The sequence below is a fragment of the Gorilla gorilla genome, chromosome 4 (assembly GCF_029281585.2).
Source record: "Gorilla gorilla gorilla isolate KB3781 chromosome 4, NHGRI_mGorGor1-v2.1_pri, whole genome shotgun sequence".
Classification (NCBI taxonomy): Eukaryota; Metazoa; Chordata; class Mammalia; order Primates; family Hominidae; genus Gorilla; species Gorilla gorilla.
Genome location: NC_073228.2, coordinates 61,126,566 through 61,139,208, shown reverse-complemented (window position 1 = coordinate 61,139,208; position 12,643 = coordinate 61,126,566). Strand labels below are relative to the sequence as shown.

The 12,643-nt window shown below is 39.5% G+C and overlaps 1 protein-coding gene across 3 annotated transcripts in view; it reads right to left on the bottom strand.

Moving 5' to 3' along the window:
* ATAD5 (ATPase family AAA domain containing 5) overlaps positions 1-12,643 on the bottom strand; it is a 67,620-nt gene that overhangs the window by 54,332 nt on the left and 645 nt on the right. For all 3 annotated transcript variants that reach the window (XM_019026910.4, XM_055388564.2, XM_055388567.2), the window contains exons 2-6: positions 9,168-11,068; positions 7,905-8,013; positions 4,443-4,607; positions 1,191-1,317; positions 316-397 (exon numbers count right to left, since the gene is read on the bottom strand). In XM_019026910.4, the coding sequence (XP_018882455.3) occupies positions 316-397; positions 1,191-1,317; positions 4,443-4,607; positions 7,905-8,013; positions 9,168-11,068 (2,384 nt within the window). The remainder of the gene's footprint in view (positions 1-315; positions 398-1,190; positions 1,318-4,442; positions 4,608-7,904; positions 8,014-9,167; positions 11,069-12,643) is intronic.

Here is a 12,643-nt window from a genome sequence, read left to right as displayed (position 1 = left end):
AATATCTCTGACACCAAAAACAGTACCTGGTACATACTAGTAGGTATTTAAATATTTACTGAATAAAATTCATTATCAGCTTTTTTGTATTTTTGGTTTGCTTATTTTTCTGTTTTGTCTAGCGATGGCCAAAGCACTTGCAAAAAACCAAGATATTCAAATAGCAGTTGCAGCACTGTCAATATTGTCAACTTTGAAACTGGACTTATTAGAGCTTCAAATGATAATTCACATGCTTTCTCATCAAAGTAAACACATCAATACAAATACATTCCATAAAATATTTTGGCATTTAAAAATTTGTATTGGACTGACCTGCTTTCATCAAAACTAGGGACAGGATCAGCTGCTTTTTGTGCTTTTCTGACAAGAAATAAAGGAGCGACTTTCATTTTTCCTTAGAAAAATAAATACTTGGGTTAGTATCAATGTTTACCATCTCCACCTTCAGCTACTTTCTTTTTTTTTTTTTTTTTTTTTTTTGAGATGGAGTCTCACTCTGTAGCCCAAGCTGGAGTGCAGTGCCACGATCTTGGCTCACTACAACCTCCACCTCCAGGGCTCAAGTGATTCTCATGCCTCAGCCTCCCGAGTAGCTGGAACTACGGGTACCTACCACCACACCCAGCTAATTTTTTGTATTTTAGTAGAGCAAGACTGTCACAAAAAAAAAAAAAAGAAAAACTCTTCACTACATCATAACTTTACTTACTAAAATAGAAATATAATACAGTTAAAATTTTACATAAGATACTACATTTCAATCATAAGCACGTTCAGAATAATACCCCAAAACACAGGCCGGGTGCAGTGGCTCATGCCTGTAATCCCAGCACTTTGGGAAGCCAAGACAGGCAGATCACAAGGTCAGGAGTTCGAGACCAGCCTGGCTAACATGGTGAAACCCTGTCTCTACTAAAAATACAAAAAATTAGCCGGGCATGGTGGTGGGTGCCTGTAGTCCCAGCTACTCAGGAGGCTGAGGCAGGAGAATCACTTGAACCTTCGAGGTGGAGGCTGCAGTGAGCCGAGATCCCGCCAGCGCTGCACTCCAGCCTGAGCGACAAAGCGAGACTCCGTCTCAAAAATAAATAAATAAATAAATAAATACCCCAGAACACAAAAACAAAACAAAACAAAAACCCCAAAACATTCTAATATACATCATAAATATTATTAACTCTGATTACCAGGTACATTTTTAGTGGATGTGTTAAGTTTTTTTCCTAGCACATCATTCAAACACTGAAGTTTCTTCTGATTTTTCTCTGGATGCTTTAAAGCAGTAGGACTTGAATCTATTATTATAACAGAATCCTAAGACAAAATAAGAGAATAAATTTTAATTAAATCATATAATTAATATCATTGAAATTTCAAAAGAATCACAGTGATAGAAACCACAGAAAACATAATTAGCAGCTCCATACACCTCCCATCAGATATTGTCTCATTGAAACAGAAAACACACAACAGAATAGCAGGAGTCCATGCTTACATCAAACAAGTTTATATCATATCAGGGTACATTTATTATGACCATGGGCTTTCTTTTTTATTTTTATTCTTTTTTTTTTTTAAATGGAGTCTCTCTCTGTTGCCCAGGCTGGAGTGCAGTGGTGTACTCTTGGCTCACTGCAACCTCCGCCTCCCGTGTTCAAGTGATTCTCCTGCCTCAGCCTCCCAAGTAGCTGGGATTGGAGGTGCGCGCCACCACGCCCAGCTAATTTTTGTATTTTTAGTAGAGATGGGGTTTCGCCATGTTGGCCAGGCTGGTCTCGAACTCCTGACAGATGATCCGCCTGCCTCAGCCTCTCAAAGGGCAGGGATTACAGGAATGAGCCACCGCGCCTGGCCTCATGTGTTTTTTTAAATTGTGACAGGGTCTCACTCTGCCACCCAAGGTGGAGTGCAGTAACATCATCATGGCTCACTGCAGCCTCAAACTCCCGACCTCAAGCCATCCTCCCACCTCAGCTGCCCAAGAAGCCAGGACTACAGGCGCACACCACCGCGCCTGGCTAATTTTTGTGTTTTTTGTAGAGCCAGGGTCTCACTATGTTGACCAGGCTGGTCTCGAACTCCTGGGCTCAGGCAATCCTCCCACCTTGGCCTCCCAAAGTGCTGGGATTACAGGCGTGAGCCACCAGGCCCAAAAAGGCTTTCTTTTTTGAAAAAGCAACTAATGCCGGACAGTGGTTCACGCCTGTAATCTCAGCACTTGGGGAGGCCAAGGCAGGGGGGAACACCTGAGGTCAGGAGTTCAAGACCAGCCTGAGAAACATGGAGAAACCCCGTCTCTACTAAAAATACAAAATTAGTCAGGTGTGATGGTGCATGCCTGTAATCCCAGCTACTCGAGAGGCTGAGGCAGGAGAATCGCTTGAACCCAGGAAGCGGAGGTTGCAGTGAGCTGAGATCGCGCCATTAACTCTAGCCTGGGCAACAAGAGCAAAACTCCGTCTAAAAAATAAAGCAACTAACATATGACCTGGTACTCATATGCAGAAAATTTTTAAAAAGCAACTAACGACTGTACTCCAAATAAAACAGTCAATATGACCAAGCTATAAAAAGTCTGGTTATAGCCCTGTTGGAACTGTACATCCTAGAAATGTAATGAAGTCTGTGATTTTCCTGTCATCAGCATAGATTTACCGAGCACTTACCATATGTGAAGCAATATAGAAGAAATTGGGAATACACAGACAAAATTCAAGAATTGGCATCAAATGTTACATCTGAATGTAGGGGAGAGAGGGAGAGCTAGCCCATGAGCAGATAGTTTAACTAGTTATAATACAGCATGGTGAGTGCACCATCAACACAAAAAAATATACAAAAGTACATATCAGGAAAGAAAATATTTGTCTTGAAGGCATCAGCAAGCACAGTATTCATTATTTTCATTATTTTATTTTATTTATTTATTATTTATTTATTTATTTATTTTTGAGATGGAGTCTCACTCTGTTACCCACGCTGGAAGGCAATGGTGTGGTCTCAGCTCACTGCAACCTCCGCCTCCCAGGTTCAAGTGATTCTCCTGCCTCAGCCTCCTGAGTAGCTGAGATTACGGGCTCGCGCCACCATGCCCGGCTAATGTTTGTATTTTTAGTAGAGACGGGGTTTCACCATGTTGGTCAGACTGGTCTCAAACTCCTGACCTCGTGATCCTCCCGCCTCGGCCTCTCAAAGTGCTGGGATTACAGGTGTGAGCCACTGTGCCCATCCCATTATTTTATTTTTTTAATTTGTTTTTATTTTTTCTTTTTATATATTCAACCAGAAGAGTCTTGAATACAAGCACAGCTTTGAAGAGGAGGGGGTAAAATGTTCAGAATAGCCAAAAAGTGAAAACAACCCAAATGTCCATCAGGTGATGAATGGGATATTTGGCAACAGAAAGAAAAGAAATACTGAGGCTGTAACATAAATCTTGAAAACACATCCTAAGTAATAGAAGCCAGACACAAAAAACCACATGCTATATGATACCATTGATATGAAATGTCCAGAACAAGCAAATCTACAGAGACAGAAGCAGGTTAGTAGTTAGCTATGTCTGGTGGAATGAGGGGATTGGGGGGTGACAACCAAGAAGAAAAGAGTCTATTTTTGGGGAAATGAAAATGTTCCAAAATTGACTACAGTAACGGATGCACAACTCTTTCAATATACAAAAGTCACTGAATTGTACACTTTAAATGGTGAAATGCATGTATATGAATTATATCTCAAACTATTTTATTAGAAAGAGGTACTGGCAGTTAGCAGGATCTCAAACTTTAAGTAGGAATTCCTCACATAGAAGAGAGTACTTGGAACGTATATTTCAAGCTGATAACAATAAAATGAATACCGTGAAAACTGCACCATTTAGGGAGAAATGAACAATTCCGTATGACTAGAGCAAAGAGTCGTTTTGAAGAAAGGCAAGAGGGCTGGCACCCTAGTAGGCCAAGGCAGGTGGATCACCTGAGGTCAGGAGTTTGAAACCAGCCTGGCCAATCACCGTGAAACCCTGTCTCTACCAAAAATACAAAACTGGCCAGGCATGGTGGTACACACTCGTAATCTCAGCTACTTGGGAGGCCGAGGCAGGAGAATCGCTTGAACCCAGGAGGCAGAAGTTGCAGTGAGCCGAGATCCAGCCATTGCACTCTCGCCTGGGCAACAAGAGCGAAACTCTGTCTCAAAAAAAAAAAAGGAAGAGGTAGTTCAGCTTATGAAAGATCTTGAGTGACTTAAGAAGGATTCAAACGGTATTCTGCAGACAAAAAAAAGCAGAAGGCTTTTAAAGCAAAACTGAAAATGATATTCTCTCTACCACTTCGAGCTATCACACAAACCTACCTTATAACTTTATAATGGTTTCCTTCTCCCACTCCAAACAGCAAAATAGGAGAGAATTTATACCAACAGATATTTATAATACTTACTTCTGTTTCTGACAATTTCTTCCTTTCAGGAAGTGTCTGATGTCTAGAGGAGCGCCTTAAGGGTATCGCTATTTCTTCAGTCACCTTTGACCTACTGATGTGTAAAGCTTTTGCTTTTTCAATCAATTGTTTTGCTTTTGATATGTTTTTTGAAGCATTGCTTGCCTAAACAAAAAATTGAAACATTAATTTACATCACAAGAAAATATTTTATATTTAATAATAGAAAAAAATACAATCACAAATCACATTAAATAATCAACAAAGAAACGGTTATTCAAATCTTACCAAGGGCCTTAAATTGAAATGTGTCTAGTTATCATTAGTTTGCCTTTATTTCTTACTTGAAATCATCCAGGTAAATATATTTACATGTGAGCAAAACACCCAAGAGGATGTCTGTAGTATAGACTTGGCAATCTATTTTTTAATTTTAGTCACCAAATTCAGGCAAAGTACTTTCCAAATCCAAACAGTTACCCAGCCTACTATATGAATGGCTCTAGGCTGGATAGTATAAAGAAAACAGTATTATAATACATGGACCTTGGCCTCAAGGTTTTTTTTTTTTTTTTTTTTAACAGAGTCTAGCTCTGCTGCCAAGGCTAGAGTGCAGTGGCATGATCTCGGCTCAGTGCAACCTCTGCCTCCCGAGTTCAAGTGATTCTCCTGCCTCAGCCGCCCAAGTAGCTGGGACTACAGGTGCACACTACCACACCCAGCTAATTTTTGTATTTTTAGTAGAGATGGGGTTTCGCCATGTTGGCCAGGCTGGTCTCAAACTCCTGCCTCAGGTGTTTGCCTGCCTCAGCCTCCCAAAGTGCTGGGATTACAGGCGTGAGCCACCACACCCAGCCTCAAGCTTCTTATATATGATAAAGAAGAAAGAGTCTGGACACAGTGGCTCATGCCTCTAATCCCAGCACTTTGGGAGGCCGAGGTGGGTGGATCACCTGAAGTCAGGAGTTCCAGACATCCCTGGGTCAACATGGCGAAACCCCCGTCTCTACTAAAAATAACAAAAATTAGCTGGGCTTGGTGGCGGGCATCTGTAATCCCAACGACTTGGGTGGCTGAGGCAGGAGAATCGCTTGAACCCAGGAAGCCGAGGTTGCAGTGAGCCAAAATCGCGCCATTGCACTCCAGCCTGGGCAACAAGAGGGAAACTCTGTCTCAAAAAAAAAAAAAAAAAAAAAAAAAAAGAAGATGGCCGGGTGCAGTGGCTCACGCCTGTAATCCCAGCACTTTGGGAGGCCAAGGTGGGCAGATCACAAGGTCAGGAGATTGAGACCATCCTGGCTAACACGGTGAAACCCCATCTCTACTAAAAATACAAAAATTAGCTGGGCATGGAGGCGGGTGCCTGTAGTCCCAGCTACTCAGGAGGCTAAGGCAGGAGAATGGTGTGAAGCAGAGTGCAGTGAGCCGAGACCGTGCCACTGCACTCCAGCCTGGGCAACACAGCAAGACTCCATCTCAAAAAGAAAAAAAAAGATATATCTATTTAAGCAGAGAAAAAATATCTGGAGAGAAAAAAATCTAACTATTAAACTATTATCTGAAAGGATAAACAATAAGCTGTTATGAATATGGGGCTCTTAGGGGAACCAGTTTACTCCTTATTCTCATAGAAACATTAAAAATCTGGCCAGGCACAGTGGCTCATGCCTGTAATACCAGCACAGCACTGTGGGAGTCCAAGGCTGGAGGACTGCTTGAGGCTAGCAGTTCGAGACCAGCCTGGGCAAAATAGCAAGACCCTGTCTCTACAAAAATAACAAACGAAAAGAAAAAAGAAATAAAAAAGAAAAATCTCACCCAGAAAATTACTAAGATTTTCTCCTAGAGCTAGTACACAAGCCTGGATAAGTCTTCAGTGAACAACAAGGGCCCTGTGGTAAGAAGTTCATTGACAGAGTATGAGATAAAATAACTGATCTAAGTAAGTTTGGATAAAGGTCCCAATTTGGATACATTTAATTTTGAGACTTCTCTTGCTGGAAAATTTACTATTAAATCCCAATTTTAAGTAGTACATGAGGCAAACCAAGGTATAATTATCTCTAAAAAAATTAAAGTTGAAGCTGTCCTCTAGAATGAAATCAAGAAGAATAAAATATGTGGGACAAAGTTCACCACAGAGACTTTTAACCTTTAGCTGTAGTACAATCAGCTGGCATCTCGCATGTTTTCCAAAAGACTAAAGACCGTCTTTCTAACTGCTTGTAGTTGTATAACTCTAGGAAAGACACTTCCCAGAATCACAAATAAAAACACGTTTCCTCACCCTATGAACTAACAGCAAGTTTCTTCATCTATAAAAAAGGGTTAAATAATATTTACTTTATGAGATTAATGATGTGAGTACTAAGCACACTGCCTAGAATGTGGTAAGATGCCAAAAAATGACAGCTGTTAAATAAAACCAAAGGAGATACCAATGTAGCAGTGGTTTTCACTCAAGGATTAATTCAGAGTCACCTTGGTGGCTTTTTCGAAATACACATACCTGTACCTACTCCAATTCTGCCATGGTGGGGACAAGGAGCTTATTTTGCAGAAACAACTAAACCATTCTTATATATCTTACTTCTCCCTTTAGAGCTGTAGTTTTTCAAGTGGAAGTGATTATTTTCCCCTCCAAGGGATATTTAGCAATGTCTGGACACATTTTTGGTTGTCATTATACAGGAGTTAGTTGGGTGCTACTGGCATCTTATGGATAGAGGCCAGAGTGTTGCTAAACATCCTACAATGCACAGGACAGCCCTCCACAGCAAAGAATTATCCAGCCAAAATGTCAATAATAGCAAGGTTGAGAAACTCTGCTTTTCAGTCTCTATAATCTATAGAAATAAATGAAAAATTCAATCATGACCTATAGGCAGTGTTACAGACTGAATATATCCCCTGAAAATTCATATGTTGGAATCCTAACCCACTATGTAATGGTATTAGGAGGTAGGGCCTTTAGGAGGTGATTACGTCATGAGGGTGGAGACCCCTCTCTCTAGCTGTTCTCTACCATGTGAGAAAACAAGAAGACAGCTTCACCAGACACTGCATAGCTGATGCTTTGATCGTGCATTTCTCAATCCCCGTAACTGTGAGAAATATGTTTCTGTTGTTTAAGCCACTCAGTCTATGGTAATTTGTTACAGGAGCCCAAACTAAGATCGGCAGTGTTAGGAAAAATGATCACAATGTAAACTCACTAAGAAAGCTTTTTATAAGTAAATTATACTCTGCCTTTATCAATTGCTTTCACCTCACAATAAGATATCTTAATTAACTAGAGGAACGGGATAATAGTGAAAAATATCATAGGGTTGTAGTTAACCAATTTATGAAATACATGAATTTTATTTTGGCTCATTACTTCCCATAGTAATGTGGGGGTTTTTTGTTTGTTTTTTAAGGAAACAGAATGGCACTTATAGGACTCTCTAATATTTTAATTACCTTTCTAATCTGAGAAGTAAAATCTCCATCAGTTGCTTCAGATTTCTCAGATCTTTTGTTAGATTTTTTCTTAGATTTTTTGGGAGTACTAATTCTGGTGAATTTCATTCTGAAATAAAAATAAGGTATTCAGAAACATTTTCATGATTATAACATACACAAGAATCTCAATTAAATATAGATAAAATAGAGCTGGTGCAGTGGCATCTGCATGTAATCCCAGCTACTCAGGACCCTAATATGGAAGGATTGCTTGACCCCAGGAGTTCAAGACCAGCCTGGGCAACACAGTGAGAACTTGTTTCCAGATAGATAGATAGAGATGCATAGACAGATAGATAGATAGCAAAGAACCAACTAGGGCTCCAATTTCTGGAATGTTCTGAAACAGGAGGAAAAAAATAATTCCCATCAGTTTCAAACCACTGATTCAAAAGTAATCAAACTTGCCGGGTGTGGTGGCTCACACCTGTAAGCCCAGTACTTTGGGAGGCCGAGGCAGGCAGATCACTTGAGGTCAGGAGTTCGAGACTGGCCTGGCCAACATGGTAAAACCCCGTCTCTACTAAAAATACAAAGATCAGCCGGGTATGGTGGCACGCACCTGTAATCCCAGCTACTCAGGAGGCTGAGGCACGAGAATCACTTGAACCCAGAAGGTGGAGGTTGTCGTGAGCTGAGATTGTGCTACTGCACTCCAGACTGGACAACAGTGAGTGAGACTCCATCTCAAAATAAAATAAAATTAAATTAAATTAAAAATTAAAATTAAAAAAAATTTAATTACATGTGGCAAACAAAGAAGCATTTTTGAAGCTCTGTTCTTTTTCTTCCAGGCCGGGCGCAGTGGCTCACGACTATAATCCCAGCACTTTGGGAGGCCAGGTGGGTGGATTGCTTGAGGTCAGGGGTTCAAGACCAGCCTGACCAACACGGTGAAACCCCATCTCTACTAAAAATACAAAAATTAGCTGGGCGTGGTGGCGGGTGCCTGTAGTCCCAGCTACTTGGGAGGCTAAGGCAGGAGAATTGCTTGAACCCAGGAGGTGGAGGTTGCAGTGAGCCGAGATTGCCCCACTGCACTCCAGCCTGGGCGACACAGCAAGACTCCATCTCAAAGAAAAAAAAAAAGAAATCCTGTTCTTTTTCTTTTAAACAGCTGTGTTCTAGAAAAAAAAATACCCTCCAATACTTGAAGCATTTTTGTCTCCAGCTAATAATACATGCAGAATACTAGAACGTTAGAACAAAAACAAACCTTACCTAATAGGGCTCTCTGAATCAAAGGGTACTGTTATTAATTCTGCTGTATATAAGCTGTGCTTTTCCAATAAGTTGGCTGCTTTTGGAGTGGAAGCCTTTAGTTGACTATTATCTTGTACATCTTCAGAATCAATACCTCTAATGGTTTCTGTAGTAGGTGTGCTGCTAATTCTTCCAGATCTTCTGGTTGACTTGGGCGTGGAAACATTTAGCAAGCTGGCTTCAGATTCAGCTTTAGACTGTGTAAGCTTAATATCTTTAACTGGTATGTTGGTTTTTCTTGACAATTTATTATTGTTACACAGAGAGGAAACCTTTAGAAGGTCATCATTTGCTATATCTTCATAAACAAGACTTTCATTGTTAAATAAAGTGCTGCTTTTGAAAAACTCTGTTTTCCTTTGTCTTAAACTCATTCTATTTTGATATTGTTTCTCTTTTAAGAAAAAGGTTGTTTCTTTCTTTTGAGTGTTTCCCTCTCTGTTTTTGCCTGGAATAGCCCCAGTATCTAATGTTTTCTTATTCTTCTTCTTTAGCTTTTTATTTTTCTCCTTCAGAAAACTTCCTTTATCAGTGTGTAACTGTAAATTGCCATTTTTTGAAACCATTTGGATACCAGAATTTTCCATGATTTTTTTAGAATTATCATCTCTTCCTACTTCATATAGACATTTTTCATTAAGGTCTTTCTGCTTATCAGAAGACTTTTTAACTCCATTTTTAAGTGCATCTGATGCTGGCTGCCTAAATGCTTTCATAAATTGCTGTCTTTCTTCTAGAGTGCATTTTGGTTTCACAGCTTCAGAACTTCCAGCTTCCAAAACAGCCAATTCTAATTCTTCCTCCTGTATAACAACATTAGATTTTCTTTTCTGAACTGTCTGTTCATTCTCAGGATCAGATAAACTATTTTCCATTTCAAATTGCTTTTGTTTCAAGAAAATTCGGGGTATTTTCCCTGTCTTTTTGGGCGGAATAGGGTGAACCTGTGCAAGAACAGTAACTGTCTTAAAGCGTATCTGCTGGGAAATTTCAGAGTTTTCTGATTCACTTATATAACCACTTTTGACTACTTCGTCAACAGTTTCAGAAGGAACACAAATTGACATTGTAGAGTCTGGTATCTCTTCCACTTTATTTTCCTTGTGACTTTTTAAAAATTCCTCATATGAGACAGTTATTATACTATCATTTAACTGGGCTGCTTCAGTTACGTTATCTCTAGAGTTTGCATGGCTTGTAGTATTCTCCATCTGTTTAGTATCTTTACCATCTTTTTTAAGCAAATTTAGTTCCTCTGCCAAGGGTAAGCTTTCAGATAGATCTACTACATCTCTGCATTTCCTTTTTCTCAACTTTTTGAAGTCATTTTTTGTGGTCCCTTGTTTAGGATTTACTTTTTTAGAATTTTGCAGGGAGGTCATAGTATTTGGTTGACTTTTTGTATCTTGAATGTTTTCTGCAAGTACCTCTACTTGTTTCTTGTAACGTAAAACAGAAGTACTACTTTCCACAAAATCATTATTTAAACTATAGTCTTCTTTGCTGTCGTCGCTACTAATTTCAATTGGAGCTTCATTTTCAGTTTTAATATTATTTAGTTGATGAGATAAATTAACCCTCTTTCTTTTCTTCTTAAACTCTACATTTGAGAACATTTCCAAAGGTGTCGTACAGTCTTTGTTGCTGTCAACAGGTACTGATTCAGATGACTTTATCTTGCACTCTTTCCCTAATTGTGTCTTCTCATTTGTGGGTGAAGTCTTTCTAAAATAATCCAGAATATTACTAGGTTTTGGTGGAGCAAAAACCCTGTCTCTAGTCTTCCCCAGTGGTGATAAATATTTTGTAATTGTTTTGCAGGAAGATGTGTCATCATCTTTCTTTCGCTTTTTGCATGGCTGGCAATTTAAAAGAGAAAAAGGCACTATTTCAAGCAATATAATACAAAATATAAATTTTAAACATGGATCTAATAGTTTACATAATAGGATTAAAAAAAGGAAGCCTCCTTTAGGTGAAAAACGTGGTATATTAGAAAGAAAATAAGCTTTAAAGTTAAACCAGGCCAGGTGCAGTGGCTCACGCCTGTAATCCCAGTACTTCGGGAGGCCAAGGTGGGTGGATCACTTGAGGTCAGGAATTCGAGACCAGCCTGGCCAACGTGGTGAAACCCTGTCTCTACTAAAAATACAAAAAACTAGCTGAGCATAGTGGTGCACGCCTGTAATCCCAGCTACTCCGGAGGCTGAGGCAGGAGAATCACTTGAACCTGGGAGGCGGAGGTTGCAGTGAGCCAAGATTGTGCCACTGCACTCCAGCCTGGGTGACACAGCAAGACCTTGTCTCAAAAAAAAAAAAAAAGAAATCATACATGTATTAGAAAAACGCCATTCAGTTATTATTTATAAAGCTGCAATTATATCAAATGCAACATACATAGGCTCTAGAGTCAGGCAAATCTAAGTTAAATGCTGGCTCTGACATTTACTGGTGTAATACGTTAAGCAAATTACTTTTAACTTTTCCATTTACTTTTTCAAAAAATTTAACTTACTTTTAGCTACTTTTTACCTTCTTTCATTTGTAGAATACAGACAATAGATCATAGGGTTGCTATTAAGCAAAATAATGTGTTTAAGGTTCTTACCCTTAACATATTAAATGGTAAGTATCGTTATTATGAAATAGGGCTTCTTAGCATTAGGGCACCAAAACCAGAAACTGTAACGGAAAGATTGATAAAACAGACCACATAGAAATCAAGAACTGTGTACATCAAGTACCAGAAGACAAGCTGAGTAACTAACTGCCTTGATTTAGCAAAGGAATATCAGCATAACAACTAAGTAGACAAAAAAAACAAAAACAGAAACTAAGTAGACAAGTCACCAGATTCTGAAAAAAACAACTGGTCGCAGTTAAATGAACATACATACATCTTAACTCTCTTCAAGGACGCCAAGATACATGCTTCAGTTAGAATGCTAGTCTGAGATGAAAAGGTGTAAAATATAACAAGTCTACCTTAAGATGCTAGCCCACTACTTCATGGCATTAGAATCTCTTTATAATGACCGCTTAGTGCCTGTCACTGAAACCTGATAAACCCAAAAGAACATGTTACACTGCGATTCCTAACCGCAGATACTAAGCCATGAGAAACTGTTTTAAGTACCTTGCTTGATTTCTGTAGTGACATTCTAAAGTGGCATTCCAAGCACAGGTGGATGTATGAACTAGTTTAACTTAAAGATCTTCTTCAGCGCTAAAGTTCAGTGATTCCGTATCACGAACCCAGAACTTGACCCTGGGATCCTCTGTGACATGTCGGAAGTCCAAAACATCACGTTCCACCAACATTTCGGGATCTGGGAACTGGCCGTGTTATCTTAAGTCCCCAATTTACTGTGACCCCGCAAATATCTCACAATCCAAATGTTTATCAGGACTTGACACGACTTTAGAGTCGTTTA